Source organism: Myodes glareolus, chromosome 5 (genome assembly GCF_982192425.1).
Source record: "Myodes glareolus chromosome 5, mMyoGla1.1, whole genome shotgun sequence".
In the NCBI taxonomy this organism is placed as follows: domain Eukaryota; kingdom Metazoa; phylum Chordata; class Mammalia; order Rodentia; family Cricetidae; genus Myodes; species Myodes glareolus.
Genome location: NC_142030.1, coordinates 113299848 through 113319193, shown reverse-complemented (window position 1 = coordinate 113319193; position 19346 = coordinate 113299848). Strand labels below are relative to the sequence as shown.

At 46.5% G+C, this 19346-nt stretch overlaps 1 protein-coding gene across 1 annotated transcript in view; it reads right to left on the bottom strand.

The window, feature by feature from the left end:
* Positions 1–1446: 1446 nt before the first annotated feature.
* Tnfrsf11a (TNF receptor superfamily member 11a) overlaps positions 1447–19346 on the bottom strand; it is a 70362-nt gene continuing 52462 nt past the window's right edge. Inside the window, exons 8-10 of the mRNA XM_085688419.2 lie at positions 18050–18102; positions 15703–16483; positions 1447–4112 (exon numbers count right to left, since the gene is read on the bottom strand). Coding sequence (XP_085544545.2) covers positions 3760–4112; positions 15703–16483; positions 18050–18102 — 1187 coding nt within the window. The 3' untranslated portion in view covers positions 1447–3759. The remainder of the gene's footprint in view (positions 4113–15702; positions 16484–18049; positions 18103–19346) is intronic.

Genomic DNA, 19346 nt, shown 5'->3' with positions numbered 1-19346 from the left:
TCAGGAAGACAGAACAAAGTATGACATGGTTCTGATTCTAGGAGGGGACAGGCATCGGAGGGACAGCGAGAGAAAGTGCTGTGAGAACTTGGGTTCGATGGGGCTGCACTTCACCTGGGGTTCTCCCCACACCTGCTGGACCACTGTCTTCTCCCAACACAGACAGAAGGTGAGGCACCTGCATGAGATGAGCCTTCAGTGAGGCCTGACTGGAAATGCCTGTCTGTATTTCATCACATAGACAAAGGGTCGTGTTAGCAGCTCTTCGGCCAGAATGGAGCTACAAGTTACAGCATAGGTGATTTTACCTTCTTGCTGTAGATAATCTTGTTGAAGCTTTTTTAAATTTTCATTTCCTTTACCTTGAGAAGCATTTCTGATCGTTAAATTTACTAAGAGGAATTGAAATGTACTGTTGGCCAAAAACGACCCCAAATAACTGTAGGAAGGAGAAAGAGAGAGCGAGCCAGGCTCAGCGAAACCATAGGCAGGCATGTTGACGGGTGTCAGTAGACACTCAGGTCATGCATGTGACCCTGTCACCTTAGGGATCTGGAAAAGCAATTACTTGGTGTGGCTTCTATATGTCTGTTATCAAGGATTCCAGAACTTTCTGAGCTCAGCTTCACCGATGCCAGCTAGACTCTTGCTGAGCCTGCCCCTGGACACTCCATCACCCAGTGTCAAGTAAGTCCTCCTCTTTTCTGGTAAGACACTAGCAGTGGGAGGTAGCCTGTTCATCATCACTGCCCTGGGGCTCAGGAAGTCCACAGACAGCCTTCTTTGACAGTCTGTCCTCCTGGGGTCCTGGCTCTCCAGCTCTCTGGATCTTCTTTCTCTGGTCACTCAGGGCCCAAACATTAAAAGTTTCCTATATAAAGTGGTTCTTCATCCCCAACTGCAGGGCAAGTTATACACCTCATGTGCAGTGCTCCCCATCGCGACTCCACCAGTGGACAGTGGAGTGGGGGACGCATGCCGTCAGACCACCAAAGAACAAACATTTCAACACCACAGTTCTTCCACTGAAGACAGACCTCTGCCCAAGTTCACCTTGTGGCCAAGCATGTCACAAAGAGCTGGTGTAAAACTGGGGAGACAGTTGGTACATACAAGAGAACCTGAGCTCTCCCTTTCAGACACCTGCAACAAGCCAGACATAGGCAGTTCTTGGGCTTGTAATCTCAGTGCCGGAGAGCGGCTTTCTGGGGCTCACTGACCCACTAGCCAGCCTGGCAGAAACAGCTAGCTCCAGGTCGGTGAGAACCCCTGTCTCAGGTCATAAAATGGACAGCACCCTGAGGAACAACACCAGACCACAATGGCCTTGAACTCAGAGATCTGCCTGCTTCTGCCTTCCTAGTGTTGGGACTGAAGGAGTGTGCCGTCACGCCTGGCTGAATCCTAATTTTTGTAATGAGTTTTGTTTTAGCAAGACATGAAAAGTTATCTTTTATGGACAAATAAAGGTTTAATAGTCTCTTTACCAGGTCATTGAAACATTTTTCATTATATTGTTTATACTTGTCACAAACATTTGACTACACACATGCATATATCTGTCTTCGTCATGTATTTCCTGTCATTCGGTTGGCTTTGAACCAATATAACAACATTAGTGGGGACCACTGTGTGGGGAACCGTATCTCCCCCCCACCGGCCACAAAGTAGATTCTTAATGCCCTTAGTACTTTGATTTTAGGAGTTCAAGGTACTTTAACTTCACTGAAGCATCCTGTTGATATCTCTGGGGAGGAAAATGATGTTAAGTTATCATTATTGGCTTTGTACAGGGAAGAACGGAAATACAAAGGTGAAGTTGGTTCAGAGAGATGGTGACAGTCACAGTGGAGGTGGGTGTTTAGCTCTGCACCCCACTTTGTGGGGTTTATTTAATACATTCCTCACTAAAAGGTATGATGGTTTTGTTGAATTGAGTCGCATCTCTCTTCAGAGGAGATTAACAGAATTCGATCACTGCACATCCCAGCCCGGCACTTATTTCCCGGAGAAAGAGCCCACAAGTTACAGAGCCATTCTCTGCTTCCACATTCAAATCACAATCAACTGCTGTGATCTCCGGGGAAGCCGGCGACAGATGGGCCTTCTGTTCAGCTGGGTATCCGTGGCTGTACGGTGACTGTCATTAACAGGCCCACAACCTATCGGATTACAAAGCTGCGTGCAGTCTGCTTAAGTGTTTGCCTTAGCCCTTCTGGAGTATCTGAGAACCAGCTCTCGTGGTAAACCCATCCAGTGGCCACGTTCAGTCTTAACTGCTTCATTGCAAAAGGGCCACGCCAAAAGAAAATCACTGTAGGATAATTAATTTTCTTACGGTCGTGTCATGGAAATTTGAGTTTTTATATGCACATATGTGCAGTTGCCTGTGGAGGCCTGGAGCTGGAGTTACAGTAGCTGTGAGCTGCCCAGGAGGGTTGGGTACTGAACTGAGGCTCTCAGCCTTCTTAACGGCAAATCAACTCTCTAGATCTCCTGGTCTGTAACTTAAATGCGCAAGCGACACACAAACACCACACACACACACACACACACACACACACACACACACACAGTGGGCTTTTTTTACTTCCATAAAACTGAATAACTCATGCACAAATACTGTGGAAGAAAAGAGGGCCTACTGCCTAAACACATTTCTAACATCCTTCTGTAGAAAGAGATTACGCAAATCAGCACGTCAATTTTATTCATTCTTTCTTTTCTTCTTTTTTTGGGGTGGGGGCTTTCTCCCCCCCCAGAGACAGAGTTTTTCTGTAGCTTTGGTGTCTATCCTGGAACTAGCTCCTGTAGACCAGGCTGGCCTCAAACTCACAGAGATCCACCTGCCTCTGCTTCCCGAGTGCTGGGATTAAAGGTGTGCGCCACCACCGCCCAGCAACATTCTTTCTTGAATTTCCCTGGTACCTTCTTTTTTTTCCTTTGGTCCCATGTTCTATTCACCCTTTCCACCTTTTCTAGACAGCATTTAAATCATATAAAATTAAGAATGCCAAACCACAAAGGCTAGCTTTTTTTTTTTTGAGATTAGTGGCCAAGTACCTGTCACTGTGGCAAAAGAAAACAAAACAAGAAACAAACAAAACAAAACAGGTACAAAACAAGGCCACACACCCTGAACTTAGTTCTCAAGGATCTATCTATGCAATCTGACAAGCTTGCTTGTTGTTGTTGGGGGGGGCGGGGCAGGTTCTCCCTTCTTTTGAGAAAAAAACTTGAGACACAGAATATTTCCAGAAAATAAGAATCCCTCTACTCATTTCTTGCACTTCAGACCCCAGCTTTACAATCTGGCCTATTCCCAAAAGTGCTTAGAGGACACTGGCAGAAGCCCGTGCCAGACTGCTGGAGGATGGAGTGCAAAATAATGTAAAGGAGACAGCACCTTCAGAATTGTCAAAAATAAAATAAAATAAAAAACAAAACAAAAACCCTTAAATAGTCGAGACAGAAAGAAGAGACAGCATCAAGAAGCACACTACAAAAGCAAGTGAAATATAAATACTAGGGTGGGGTACAGACCTCAATAAGGTAGGACACCAACGTTGCCAAAAAAAAAAAAAGCCAAACTGAATGACACCAGGTGGTGGAAAGCAGAGGAGAGGCACGGGAAGTGAGGGGCTTCACCACCACACCAGCAGTCGGCCGCTGCGAGGAGGTGTGCAGTGATAGCCAGGACACATCTGTTTAGTGAAAGCCCTGGTGCTCTGTGCCCAGGGCAGGCAGAGGATTCAGGGGTCATTCTGCACATTGTCCAGAGCCCAGGGTACGGCGTGAGCCCTGCGCCCCGCCCTGCTCCTGCACGGGCTGCGATGTCCCCTCCTTGGTCCCGAATGTGCCCTGTTCCTGGAGCCCGGCCCCGGTGGCACGCGTGTCGGGGAAGCGCGGAGCTGTGCCCGCGAAGGAGTCTCTGCGCGCCAGCGTCTCCTCCTGCACCGGGCGGCCCATGGGCTCCGGCTCCGGCTCCGGCTCCGCAGGGCCCGGGCCCTCCTGCGAGGTCTGGCTGACGTACACCACGATGATGTCGCCCTTGAAGTTCATCACCTGCCCGCTAGAGATGAACGTGGAATTGCTGTTTCCCGTCACGTTCCCTGCAAGGGAAAGAGTATAGAGAAGGTGCATCAGGTTCTACAGGGTGTCATTTGGAGCCACAGCAGGTGTTCCCTTGGAAAGTTTGGGCCACCTTAGAGGGCCCCCTGTGACAGCAGACGGGGTTGGGGAAGAAATGAGTGAAAAGACGGGAAAGGACATAAGCCTGTGGGCCATTCTTGTGTTTCATCTTCTCATACCTCGCGGGGATCACCCACAACTCCAGGACACAGGCAGGAGAACCCACCTGGATTCTGGAATCTAGACAGCATTCAGTTGGAGAGAAGCCGGGCGGTGGGGGGGCGGGGTTCTGGGGGCAGGGATAGAATAGGGGTAAGAGAAAAGAGAGGAGAGGGTGGAGAAGGCCCAGGCAGATGTCAATAGGTCGAGTACAGGCAGCCACCCAGCGAACAGACCTCAGTTCACTGAAGCAACCGAGCATGATGGCCTTCCCATTCCCTTCCAAAAAGGCCTAAGGTCTCAGCCACTCAGGATGACCGTGGAGATAAATGGGCTCAAAGTTTAGATATTAATAAAGTTCAGTTTTACTCCTCTAAAAGAAAAGAAAGGGGCCGAGAGAGTGGAGGGGAGGGAAAGAGAGGGGGAGGGAGAGAGAAAGGAGAAAGAAAGAAATCCAGTCCTATCTTTCCTCGGTGGATAACTGGAAGTAAGCAGGCTTAGGAATAAAACTCCTGGCAAACAGGAAGACTAACAGGCATCAGGAAACCTGTCTCCTTTTCGTATTCTTTCATTTAAAGATTAAAAATCTAGAAATCTCCCAGGTGAAAAATAACTGGCCAAACCCCCAACACTCAGCATCACAAACAACCCTTTGGTCTGTTCGGGGACAGGGACATGCCAGTGGCCCCTCATCAGGTCTCCAGTACTCCCCGTTCATGCCTATCTTTTGTTGTGAGCCAGCTCAACAGTAATTTATGCAAATGCGAAGAGTTTGCACTACCCTCCCGATAGAAGTTTCCTCAAACTTGGAAAGACTTTTTCAGATAGTGACTAAGGTGCTTTGGGCATTCAGGAAATTCCTTTGGGGTAGCCTTCCTCCTGCTGGTGGGTACCTCCTGAAAAGCCAGTGTGGAAGCACAGTGAAAAGCTCATGGGAAGATAAAGATTTTAAATTGTGAGCAACAAATAAAAAGACGCAAAGGCCCGTGGTTCCCACTGTTCCCCGACAGGGTGCATACCACATCATCAGGGAGCCTAGCTGTGTTTCTGCCTCCTCGCTCACGTGGAAGGTGGCCTGCAGCTGCCTCTAACCTGCAATGTGCACTAAGCAGACCTTATCTGTGACTTTCTCTCCCATCTCCTGTTAGTTCTCACCTGTCTTCAGATAAAATCAAGGGAAAGTCAGAACAAGAAACCAAGGTAACACATACATGTCACAACGTAAGAGTCTAAATAAACACATGCCGCATGTATTTAATACAATAGATAACTGTGAGTTGCTTAGAAGTATGACTTTCCTCGGTACAGCCATTCTCCTGCTTTATTATGACATCATTTAATATGTTCTTCAATATATTAAGCCATAGAGCCTCTCGGGCTAGTGCAGGACTGATTTATAATTCTGGATTTAATCTCATCTCTTCTTTCTCCTCGTCATACTTAGATTTATCTGGTGGTATCATGGCACATGGGATTTATTTATCATTAGCATTTTTATCTTCCAACAAATCGTCACGCCCAGCCCACTGCTGCTTACTTCTGTCAGAATCTCAGATAATCTGCGCCCAGTAAAACCCTGAGCTGTGTATCCTACACAAAAAGATGTGTAACGTCGTTCCTCTTAAGCCATTTTACCGTAACAGATTTATTCTGGTAGTAGTATACTGAAAACCCTAATATACAACTCTTGTTTTTCATTCTAATTTTCAGTGTGAAACTCAATCTTTTTCGCTTACCAGATGTAAACAATCCACTGTCACAGAATAATGAGTGCTATCCTTGGAAGTCATGGGTCAGGAAGAAGAAACAAACACCTTTTAAATTGCTGACAGCAAGTAAAAAAAAAAAAATGTACCTAGAATGAGTTATCAATGTTATTTGACAATGTTTTGGTTTATGGTTTGTTTTAATGAAAGGTTTGAGTTATGGGCCAGCACAAAGGCGCAGGGTAAAAGCACTCTTTCAACAAGACTGATGACCTGAGCTCAGACCTCAAATACCACAAAGCAGGGAGGACATCAAACTGTCCTGAAAACTGTCCTCTGACTTCCACTATTGCACTGTGCACCACCACACACATACACATACATAGTAAATAAAATAAAAAATGTAAACGAATGATATGACAAAAACAACCTTTGATCAAGTTCTCCAGGGTAACATTCATGGTAGAGTCAACTGGTACAGATTAAATTTCAAAAAAAAAAAAAAAAAAGAAAAAGAAAGAAAGAAAAGAAAAAAATCTGAGGACTGGAGAAATAGCTCTGCAGCTAAGAGCACTGGCTAATCTTCCAGTGGACTCAGGTCCAGTTCCATGCAGCGACATGGCAGCTCACACCTGTCTGTAACTCTAGCTCCAAGGTTTCTGACACCCTCACACAGACACACATGCAGGTAAAAACGTCCCACTGACTAGCCAGTGTGTCAAAGGCGGAAGAATGGCCATGGAGAATGTGTCACCTACACACCTTCCAGGGCCACGTGTGCAGACGCAGGCTTTGCTGTCTAGACATTCCTATTAATTTTTACACGAGATAGGTTGTATTTTGTTCTTCAGCAGGCTCCTCAAGCATGTCAGCGGTCCCGAGGTACTACGTGGTAAGGCCACAGACGCTCTGATCTAGCGTCACTGCTTTACAAATGACACTGATAATCTAACAAGATGGCTGTATTTCAATATTGCAGAGGTGTTTGCCAATCTAATTTTCTCTATCAATGAGCTAGTTACTCAATATGAGGTGATTATAGATATCTGTTGATTACCCCTCTCTTATTCTCCCTGTCTTTCTATACAGCTGAAGATTCCCTTGAACCTCTGATCCTGTTGCCTCTCTCCTGTGTGCTGACCTTACAGGCTTGCTGTGGCCACAAGCACACACTACCTGGTTTACACGGTGCTGTGCATCCAACCTGGGGCTTTGTGCAGGCCAGGTAAGCACTCTGCCACCTGATCCTAGGATATGCTTCCCTGGTGTTTAAGCCTCTTGCCACTTGCTGAAAAACTCAAAGACGTTCTGATGATGGAGAATTGAGTCTGCACCTCTAAGCATGGATCTACACAGTGTGCCTGTCAATCATCAGATCTTCAATGCTTTTATCTAACGTTTGGTTTTATTGCTTTAAAGCAGTGTGAGAATGAGAGGTTATTTCTGAAGATCTGAATGCAGAACCCTAGAGTTTGCTCTCCCATTCTTGCACAGCCCTCTTGCCTACTTCAAATTCAGTGGCAAAGTATTTTTAGCAAATCATTTTTTTGAATAGTACCAAAGTTTTCAATAATTTATATAGCAATAATTCTCCTGTCTATCAAACTTACTATTTTTTGAAAGCAAATATAACAATTAGGTCCTAAAGCACAATGAGGTCAACTCACAGCCCTGGGAACATGCATGGGTTCTAGAAAGCATGGCCATTCAGTGGTGGGAATGGGTGTGGTGTGTGTTTGCAGTGTTAGTGTGTACAGGCATGCATACAAGGCCGTGCATGTGCACACGAAGAGGTTGACACTGGGTGTCTGATTGCCTTACTTCGCACATTATTTTTGAAATAAGCTATCTCACTGGATGCAGACCTTGTTAGTGTGGCCAGGCTGACTTACCAATGAGCTCCAGGGATCCTCTTGATTCTGTCCCCAACTGGCCACTGCTAGGATTACAGACGTGTGCTGCTGCACCCTGCTTTTACATGTGTGTTGGGGATCTGGGCTCAGGTTCTCATGCTGTGCAAAAAGCGCTCTACTAGCTAAGCAACCTCCCGAGCCTTAAAGCCTGTGTGTTTTCAAAGGCCTACTGCTTTTATGGAAGACTCATGGAACCTCCAGGAATATAAGCAAAGTAAGTCCTGCCCTTTGCCCTGGCTTGATTGTCTCCTCCTGGGCTCCCTTCTCACATTCCCTTCAAGCTGATTTATAATGAAAGATGGTTGGGAGCATGTGGGAGAAAGAATCAATGTCACTTCCAGAGACAACTGGCAGGGGACAGATATGGCAGGCCAGGCCACGATGCTTACTGCACGTCCTACTCAGGCCTGTGGAGACTCTGGACCTACCTGGTTCGGCCTGGCCACTGGCTCTCATTGAGCTGGAGTAGCCCTTCACCTCAGGCCCGTGTTCTCTAATTCTGTGAAGCAGAAAGCCCCTTCCAAGGCAGAGCAGTCAAACAATATCCATGCTACTGGTAGCGACTTCAGACGCAATGGTATGGTGCAAGCTGCACTGTCAGATATTTGAATTATGGCTGCACTGCTTAATAGCTTCATGATTCTGGATGAGGAACTCACTCCATAAGATTTCTATAAGTAATTAAGATAATGCACACAAAGTACTTATTGCACAGTTAAGCAAATCTCCCTGCGAGTACATTATACATATGCACAGATAATATGCAGGTACATACACAAAGCCCAAAGTCAAGCGTCCTCACACTCCACTCGATTTCATGAGACAGTATCTCGGGCTCGCTGACTGAACTGGCTGAGCAGGGAGCTCCTAGGGCCCCTGTCTCCATGCCCCAGCCTGAGGATTACGGGCATACACTGCCACACATGATTTTTTAAGTGGATGCTGGGATCCAAACTCAGATCCTTACATTTGCTCAGCAAGAACTTGGCACTGAGCCATCTCCTTAGTTCCTGTAATGAATGGATGTCACTGATAGGTCTGTAAACTTTAGGCAATGGCGGCCATGTCCCTGCTCTCTGAATGTGGTGGAGCTGGTATGTGAAGGTTACTCAAAACTAGGACTAAAAGCCAGAATGCCATGGGCATTTGTGTTAGATTTAAAATGGGTTAGTTGACTTAACACTAATATTTAATGTGACTTGGCTAGATAAAAGATCAGATAATATGACAGTATTAAAAGCAGTGTCTAAGACAATGGGAATAATGAACAAATGATCTGCTTCATTATAATCAGAAAGATCTTTGCACTGTACTACTAAATCCATACTTTATATAGAAGACTTTTTCTACATTTACTTATAGAAAATGTGTTTCTCAGGCAGAAAGCACAGGCTTGGTTCTGAGAAGACACTTCCTGACAGAATTTGCATTCTCAAGCAAGTGAATGCAGTCTTCTCATCACAAAAGCATATCACGTTGTTTAAGATGCATATCGTATGAATATTAAATCACAAGAAGCAGCCAAATAAGACGACCAAATTGTCATGGAGATTTCTCCATGACAAGAGCTAAAAATATGCACAAATACACTCAAACATTTCATATTTCACCCATAGGCTTCTCATGCGGCTTTCCTTTTTATGGCAATACGAGTTCTGTTTCAAGCATTCGGGAGACACCAAGCATGTGATATCAGGGAAGGAAGTAATGTACAACAGTTCCATTCTGAATCATGCTGAGAATTAAAGGCTGCACGGAGCAAGCCCTTCCCAAACAAGGCCTGTTGGCCCAGAACAGAGGATACTAAGGACAAAAATGCGAAGAAATTTTTCTTTTCCGACTGCCATGTGTGTGCAGTATGTATGTGCATGTGCACGTGTGTGGGCACATATATGTGGATACAGGTGAGTGTGTATGTGTACATGTGCATGTGGAGGGCCAACGGTGATTGGGAATATTTCTCTTCTACCTTGTTCACAGGAGTAGAGGCTCTCAATCAAGCCCAGAACTTGCTTATAGGACTAATCTTGCTTGTTTTGGGGATCCTCTTTTTTGGCTTCTGGGCCTGGAATTACAAGCAGAGTTCCACATGAACCTGGCATTTACGTGGGTTCTGGGGATCTGATCTCGGGCCCTCACACTGCTGCTGAAGTGTTTTAACGGCTCAGCCATCTAACTAGACCACATTTTTCATATATGTTGAAATAATGTGTTGACTCTTAACATTAATGAATGCCAAATATTACTGACAAGTAAATTATAAAACTTCCTGGGCTCCCAGGACTGTGCCAGGGAGGATCTGGACCACTAGGTTAAAGCAGCTTGACTTTGCTGTTTCTGTCTCTTCTCCCTGCACAGGTAAATGTGTTCAGGATGGTCAGAGTCGGTTCTTTAATCCCGTTCTCCCCCAGCTCCCAAGACCATAGACATGGGCGGCTGAGACTACATTGGACTACATTCCTGTTCACTTGTTTATTCTGTTTAAAGGAATAAGCATATAAATAGATGTTCATGGACATCCAGAGACCAAGTCACTTTTGGAGATACCCAAAAGGGGAGGGACAAGAAGCTTATGAAAATTCCTAGTGACTGCTTGTGGCTGCTGGCAGTGGTTAACCTGCATTGTCACCTTGACTGGAGACTGGTCACATCTTTGGAGCCATCTCCAGAGTGGGTTCACTGAGAGTGGAAGACCCGAACAGGAGTATGTGGCATGAGCTCACAGTTGGGGGTGGGGCAGATGGAATAGGAAGGGGAGAGGAGAGAACCACCGAGCCCTGGCATGCCTTTCCTCCACTTCCGGTCATGGGATGTGAACTGATCCACTCTGCCACACCTTCGCCAGCATGCTGGACTGAGCCATGGGCCATAAACTTTCCCTCCTGACAGTTGCTTCTGTCAGGTATTTGCATAGTAACATGAGAAATAACTAATGCATTGGCTGCCGGCTTGCTGATAAAGGCTGTGATAGCATGTAGGCTTGTCTAGAAAAGCCAACATCATGACAAACAGGTCACAGATCAGGCAGCCAGGCTGCAGGACCTCACATCTGAAATGGCAGGTTCTTTTTATTTTATCATCAATCCATTCTTATTTTCAAAGCTCCAGACAGTCCATAGAGGTCTGGTAGGAAAGAGTACGGAGCTGGACTTCTCAAGGGGTGCTGCTGTCCTGTAAATGAGCAACCCTTTCCAGCTCAGAAATGGCTGAAAGAAATGGGTGATTTTGGAAGGTGAAGCGGAGTAATGGGTCAGCAGAAGACACGGTAAACACAACGGCTGTTATTCTTTCCACTAGAATACCAGTACTCCACTGGGACAGTGAAAATTCTCCCCTGTAGGACGGTGTCGTATCTGGACAGAATGGCCCCCATAGGCTTATAAATTTGAAACCTTGATCCCCAGTTAGTGAACCTGTTTAGCAAAAATCAGATTTTGTTAGAGGTGGTGTGTAACTAGGAGTGGGCTTTGAGGTCTCAAAAGCCCAAGCCAGGCCCGACCTCTTTCTTGTTCTGTCTTTGTGTCCTGCTTGCCAATCAGGATGCAAGCTCTCGGTTTCTGCTCTTGTGCCGTGCCTGCCACCATGTTTCCAACCTCGCTAGTCATGCACTAACTCCCTGAAACTGTAAGCAAGCCCCCAGCTAAAGGCTTTCTTGTATGAGTTGCCCTGGTCATGGGGTTTCTTCACAGCGCTAGAACAGTGAGTAAGACAGAGGCTGGTCCAGGGGCTGAGGTACTACCGTGAGGAGCCTGACCATGCTATTCAGAGGACTTGGAACTTTGGACTAGACATGAGACTGAATTCTATAACTGGGGCTTATGGGCAGTCCGAGTAGAAACTTGGAAGACAACAGTGCTGAGAGCTAAAATGGAGGCTCAGCTCAAGCTAGGGTACAGATAATTCCTGTAATATTGTGGAAAGGAATGTGGTTGCTTTCTGCCCCTGTCTTAAAAATCTGCTGGAGGCAAAGTGAACGAACTTTGGGCTAACATCATTAGCAGTGGAGATTTCAAGACAGTCGAGTATTGGCTGTGTCATGTGGCTCTTAGTGATTACTTGTATGTAGATCTACAATGAAAAAGAACAAGGAAGGAAAAAATCAATACAAAACATACAGTCTGAAGAGAAAAAGAGAACCAGGAAATGCAACGCCGGATCCAATTCGCCCAATGCTTAGTGGAATAAACAAAGAGTGCCCCCAAGTCAGGACCCTACCAGCTAACCCCGAAGCTTGTGAAAGAAAAGGCCTAAGGAGTTATTTCTTCCTAAAGAGCTACAACCAAGAAAAACATGTGCAAATATAATTTAAGAATAGGGCAGTTTCCAGCTCAAGAAGGCAGTGAGACTCGGCAGTTTCAGCCATGTGGTTCTGGATTTAAGAGTGCAGATATAAGGTGTTGTGGAATATTCTGCCATGGTTAAAGAGACCGTGTGGCAGGGCTGTCCCTGCATAAGTGGAAAAGAGGCCATTGTGTGAGGCTGTGAAGATAAACTGTGGATTTCACAGGAAGCCCCAAGATGCTGGAGAGTCGTCGGTTATCTGCCAAGGAGAGCTGCATACAGGGTGGTGAGCCAGGCCCAGGAAGGAGGCATTGCTGCCAGCAAAGCTGGAAAGCGTGAGAGAATCAAAGAGTGATCAAGCTCTTCAGCATCAGACACGGAGCTCCAGGATTTGAGGTTTGCCCCACCAGGTTTTGATCTTGCCTGTCCAGTATGTCCTCGCTATGACTTCTTGTTCTCTCTTTTGAAATAACAATGCCACTGTATGTTGGAAGTCTGTGACTTGCTTTTGCTTTAACAGAGGGTTACAATTAAGAGGTCATCTTGAATCTCAGAAGAGAGTTTGGACTTCTTTTTTATTCTGAGACAGGTTTCTCTCTGTAGTCCTGGCCGTCCTGGAACTCACTCTGTAGACTAGGTTAGCCTCAGATTTACAGAGATCTACCTGACTCTGCCTCCGAAATGCTGGGATTAAAGGCGTGTGCCACCACCGCCCAGTGAGACTTTGGACCTTTAAACAGTCTGAAACTGACAGACTACAGGGACTTCGAAATTGGACTTAATGCACTTTGCATTAGGATATGGAGACAAGGCTATGGGAACCAGGGAGTGGAATGCGGTGGTTTGAGTAATAATGGCCCCCAGAAGCTCATAGATTTGAAAGTTTGGATCTCATTTGGTGAATTGTTTAGGAAGAATTAGGAGACACCACCTTGTCAGAGAAGATGTGGCTTTGTTCAAGGAGATATGTTACTCGGGGTTTGAGGTTTCAAAGACCCATGCCAGGCCTGGTCTCTTGCTCTCTCTGCGTCCTGCCCATAGATCAGCTCTCAGCTGCTGCTCTACTGTCCTGTCTGCCTGCTTTCCACATGCTCCCCACCATGCTCCCCACCATGCTCCCCACCATGCTCCCCACCATGCTCCCCACCATGCTTCCCACCATGCTTCCCACCACGCTCCCCACCATGCTTCCCACTATGCTCCCCACCATGCTTCCCACCATGCTCCCCACCATGCTTCCCACCACGCAGGCAAAGTCAGAGGTTGGTGGCCGTCAGAGTTTGATCCCTGACTCACAATGTGGACGGAGAGAACAGACTGCCAAAAGCTGACTTCTACACAAGAGTCATGGTACATGTGCACACACGTGCACACACACACTAGGTAAAATGTGGTTAAAACAAGACCGTATGGCACTCTTTCTCCTCCAGAAGTCCCCAGTTAGACACCACTTGATTTGGCTATAAGTTTAAGTGAACAGAATAATAGCCTGGCATAAACCTAAAATCCCAGAAACGAGGCCACCTTCTTTAAGTCCTCAGAGCACATGCCTTGTAAGAGGGTGGGGCAGGTCCTTCTCTTTCCCCAAGTGTCACACGTCTTCACACGCACTTTAGAGTATGAATTATGACAGTCTGAAAAAGCTAAGAATATATTATTTTGACCATAAGGACTGTTTGAACAGAAGCAATTATGGAGAGAATGGAGTGGCCTTAAAAATCAATCTGGCTGCTGCTTCTCAGGTGAGAATTAATTTGGCCTGCTAGTGGTGATGAGATGGCTGGTTCTGCTGATGTTCTGCATGGCAAGACATCAGACATGGAAAAAGTGGTGTTGACTTTTTGCCAACTAACACTGTCTGTTGATGAAATGTGATATTCTTTTCCTCTATGCTTAGGGAGTATATGACCGACACACCAGACTACTGTTTTCACTCTAAGTGGAGGACAAAGTTTGGCTTTGGGCTTCGTGATTCTTTCTCCCTCCAGGTCCCACACCACGCACACATTTTCTTCAAAGTTCTAGAGTCTTGAAGGGTAAAATCAGATCGGTTCTCTCGATACCCAGAATGTCTCCTTGCCTTCAATCCAACAGCTGAGAATGGAACGGTGTGTCTGTGTGTTCACAGCTGCCGTGGAGACAGAAGTGCACACAGCTCTACCAGTCAAGTCGGGAACTGTACTACCTTGTGGCAAAGACAGCCTTTGTGCTTTAGAGGGTTCAGTCTGGCCAGGCCCTGGCTGTAAAGTGCAGCTGCTGGCACCACTTGCAGTTCCAACCAAGAGCCGGGAAAGAAAGGCAACCCTGGGGAGGGGTATTCCACATGGGCTTTGTTTCCTCCCTTCTTCTCTCCTTCCTTCCCCTTTTCCCTCCCCCCTCCTTTCTCCCTTCTCCCTTTCTCCCTCCTTTTTTCTTCCCTCCCTCCCTCTTCTCTCCCCTCTCCTCCCTCCTTTCTTCCTTTCTTCTTCCCTCCCTCCCGTTTCCCTCCCTCTCTCTTTCCTCCCTCCCTCCCTCTCCTATGCTTCCCCGAGTTGGGGGATTCTGAGAAGCCTTTAAAGTGTTGCATACCCATATATTCATTTTTTCTCTCCTGGAGAATGTTTACAGCTTCCAAAAGATTCTCAGTGAGCTCTCTGTCTCTGACCAGGCTAATAATAATACTCAGAGGACACCCCCACTGTCAGGTACGAAGTCCTCTATGATACAAAATTTTTTAACAGATGGTGTTCTACCATCAGGCAAAAAAAAGTCATAATATTATTATTGGTGGGCGATTTGTGTTCCAGCAACGTTGCGGAAACAAATCTCTGTAGTGATACTTGATTGTAAATTGTTGCCTGGGTCTAATAAACATTAAATGTGGTAGCTATAAAAGGGACTTCTCTTAGAAAGCAACAAAAGGCACTTACTGCATCCTTAACTTGCTATTAAATAAATCATAAAGGATCAACTAAACAGTTTTGTTTGTCCTCAGATTTAGAAGCTGAAGCTTCTTTTACCCACCCCTCCCCAAATATGAGGGAACCTAAAATGACTATTGACTTTGTCTTTCAGGGTTTGGCCCTGAGGTTGGAGCACTCACTGTAAATATAACCAGTGAGGCAGAGGGCTCAGGCTTGCCTAAGGCAGTAGCAGCCTGCCTGGGTCAGTGCAGCCCACAACACAAAGTCCCTGTAAGATGCTCAGCAGTGGACTGGACATTTGTTCAGCTGGTAGAAGGCTTGGCCAACACACAGGAAGCCCCAGTAAACGTGGTATGATGCCCTACACTTGTAAGTCCAGTGTCGGGAAGATGGAGTTGGAAGGAGGAGAGGCTCAAAGTCATCCTAGCCATGTAGAGTGAATTTGGGGCCAGCCTGGGTTACAAGAGACCCTGTGTCAATTAGCAGAGAAAAGAGTTGGGCTGTGTGTCTCTCATGCTGGTTTTTTCTCCAGATTGTAAAACATGCCTCTGACCCTTTACCCAAGACAGGCCTTCTGCCCCGAAGTGGGAGCCCGGGAAAGCTACTTACCAGATACAGGTGGCTGGTCACTGGGGGAACCCCCAGACCCCGAGGCTCCCCTCTCCGAGCCTGGAAGCTTTACATCAGCCCTGTCCTGAGGCTGTTCTCCTGCCTCTGCCATACTGGCTGCTGCTTCGCTGGGAAGGCCCATGCTGTAGGCACAGTGGGGCAAGGGTCCGTATTTCAGAGAACCCAGAAGCGGCTCGTGGTCCTCCCCAGGAGTGTTTCCGCAGCCCGCGAAGCCGTCTGCTGAGTTGGAGCTGGCCACCCAGGGCAGGCAACTGGCATCCTCTATTTCTCTTTTCAAGTACTTTTCAGGGGACAAAGGGATACAATCAGTTCTGCATGGGGGCGCAAGGAAGCTGCAGCCTTCAGACTCAGCCGTGCTCTCCGTCCCTGTGAAACACTGGCTTAAACTGTCATTCTCTCCAACTTCCAGAGGCTCCTGGAAAGGCGGTGTGGATTTGCTCCCGGGCTGGGTCAGGAACAGTGAACCATCGGAGCGCCGTGAGGGCCGGTCTGTGTACTCATCCTCCGTGGGAATCTTCCTCGAGAGGTCCCCCTGGATCTCGACTTCGCTGACCAATGTTAACATCCTGGCATCTCCACCCTCTGCACAGGGCCCACCTGCAGCACACACAGGCCCACAGACCCCAGAACCACCTTCCAGATAGCACATGTCTTCTAGACGCGTCTTCTCCCCTAGAGTCATTAGTAACACTCCTTCACATGCTTCTTGCTGACCGGAGGTTGCTGAGTGTGTACCAACACAACAGTCACCCGAGGACTCCTGAGGGTGCGAATTCAGAATATCCAGTTACTACATTTGCCTAGCCCCTGCAGAAGGGCGCTGCTATGTACTGCTTCCACCTTGACAAGTACAGGTGGCCCATACTTTATGGGTTTGTTTATGCTGCTTCAAATTACAGAGTACGGAAGAACTCTGGCAAGGGCCACAAATGGAAATGACTGGCTCTTCACTGCCATGAGTAGCACCTGCACACTACAGGTGCAGAGGTGATGCAAGGAACAGCTGGACACATCTGTCTCTAACAAAGCAATGGCAGCTGCACAGCTGCTGAATTATAGAAACCAGGCTAATGTCTGCAGCTGACTTATCTTATACTCATACCAGATGTAAAGGACAAACTAGAATAATTAGCATTCTAATCTGGATTGGAAAATAGGTAAGTCACTCTTAAGTTTTTGTCGTTTAGTTTTGGATTTTTGAGGCACAGTCTTATGTAACTGAAGCAGGTCTTAGGCAGTACAGGATGACTTTGGATTTCTGATCCTCCTGCCTCTGCTTCCCAGGTGCTTGGATTATAGACAAATTTATTCTCTGCTGGTATCCAACTCAGGGTTTTGTGCCTGCTAGGCAAGCTACAAGACCAGTGCCACAACTGAATAAATGTGCTTATTTATTTATTTATGTGCCTACTTCCCTACTTTAAAGGACAGAGTGAGTGCAACACGAGCATCCATTGTTTTCTTTTTAAAAAGATTTATTTTTATTTTTAATGTGTGTGTGTGTGTGTGTGTGTGTGTGTGTGTGTGTGTGGTGTTCACGTGTGCACATCAGGGTCTAGTTGTCCTAGCCAGCCAGAAGAGGGCATAGAATCCCCTTGTGCTGCAGTTGCAGGCTGTGAGCGCCTGTGGCTGTGAGCTGCCTAAGGAGAGTGCTGAGAACTGAACTTAGCCTTCTGGGGGGAAGTGGGTGCTCCAAACCTCTGGGCCATTGCTCTAGTCCCAGTTTTGTTTCTGTTTGTTTTTCCATTTTGACAGAGACTATTTAATCTTAAGGAACGTGCATTTACACACTTATGAACAGAGGAATTTCCAGTCTCCATTCACTCTGAAGTGATTCTAGACTCACTTGGTTCACAGACAGAAAGAGCAAAGACTAAATGGGTGTGATAAAGTGCGAGCTACTGATGAATTTGAGCATCGGGCATCAGGCCTTTCATTGCAATAGTCTTAATATTTTTCAATCATTTTTGAAATTATGACAAAGGAGAATATTTCTGAAATAACTACAGAGTAAAGGAAAGTCGTTGATGGTTCCTCCCGGGAATCTGCACTAGGTGATCCCGTCCGGTTGTAGAAATGCGTACACAGAGACAACAGGATTGGAGTGAAGACTGTTGTGTGACTCAGGGGCAGTACGCTTGCCTGGCATGGGTAAAGACCCTTCGGTGTCCAGCCTGGGATCAGGGAAGGCGTGGGCACTGACTTATCATACAGGGATCAGCTCCAGGACAGTTCTCACTGCCTGGAAGGCAGTGCGTGCCACAGCCAGCCGGCTGCAGCACTAGAGACTATGGCAGGACTTAGAGGAGGCAGTAAACCCTTTTACCTGACTTCCACTTAGGCTGCTGCAAGCATCATTGACCCAGTTCCACAAATTAGCTGGGAAAAAGAAAAGGTAATAACTACATGTTATAATTTTCTACTTGTTTTTAATATGAATTTCATCTTATATATTTAGCTTATACAATACGATGCTATAAGATAAATATAAATGGCACAGTTTTCACTATAATAAAGTGGATTAACTTATCCATCATGTTAAATGATGACTTGTATGTGGCAGGAAGTGCCAAAATCAACTCGATTAGCAAAACATCACACTATACTACATTCTGCCCTGGGTGTGTTTCTCCTATACATCTGCGCTGTAGCCTCTGACCTACACCTCCCCATTTCCTTCCTCCTGCCCCTGCCCACAACCATTTCATTCTCTTCCTTTGTGTATTGACTTTCTCCCATTTTAGATAAATCTATATAAATATACCCACTGTGTCACAGTAAGGTATTAGCATTATAATTCAGCCAGGGCTGGGGTTGAAACTCCATGGCATGCACAAAGAGAGAGCTCGCCTGGCATGCACAAAGCTCTGGGGTCCATCCTCAGCGTGGGGGTGCAACAAGACTAGTATGTGCCTCACTCAGTGGGACAGTACTTGCTTAACAAAACAAAAGACCTGGGTTCAGTCTCCAGCACAGGAATGGGAGTCAACCAATCAATTAATAAATTAACTGATTAAACACCCTGAAGGCATCTTACTTTTTGACAACAGAACTTGCTGATCTCTAAAAACTGTCAAAGTTATTTTCTACCAACTTGACACAAACCTAAATACCTAGGAAGAGGGACCCACAACCGGGGGAACTGCCTCATCAAGGGACACCGATTGCTGATTGACGTGGGAGGGAGGGCCCAGCCTATTGCGAGCAAGCCAACCCTGGGCAGAAGGGCCTGGACTGTCTAAGACAGGTTGCTGAAGAGCTGGAGAGATGTCTCTGTAGTTAAGAATGCTGACTGCTCTTCCAGAGGACCTAGATTCAGTTCCCAGCACCCACATGTAGGCTCACAATCATGTGTAAGTCTAGCCCCACAGGATTTGATTCCATGTTCTGGCTTCTGAGGTTAGCAGGCATGCATGTGGTATAAAGACTTACATGCAGACCAAACATCCATATACATACAATACATTTTGAAAAGAAAGATGGCTGATCAAGACATGGGAAACAAGTCAGTAGGCAATCTCCGTGGCCTCTGCTTCAGTTTCTGCCTCCAGGTTCCGGGCTTGAGCCCTGATTTCTGGACAGTGAAGTGTAAGATGTAAAGACAAACAGACAAGCAAACAAGT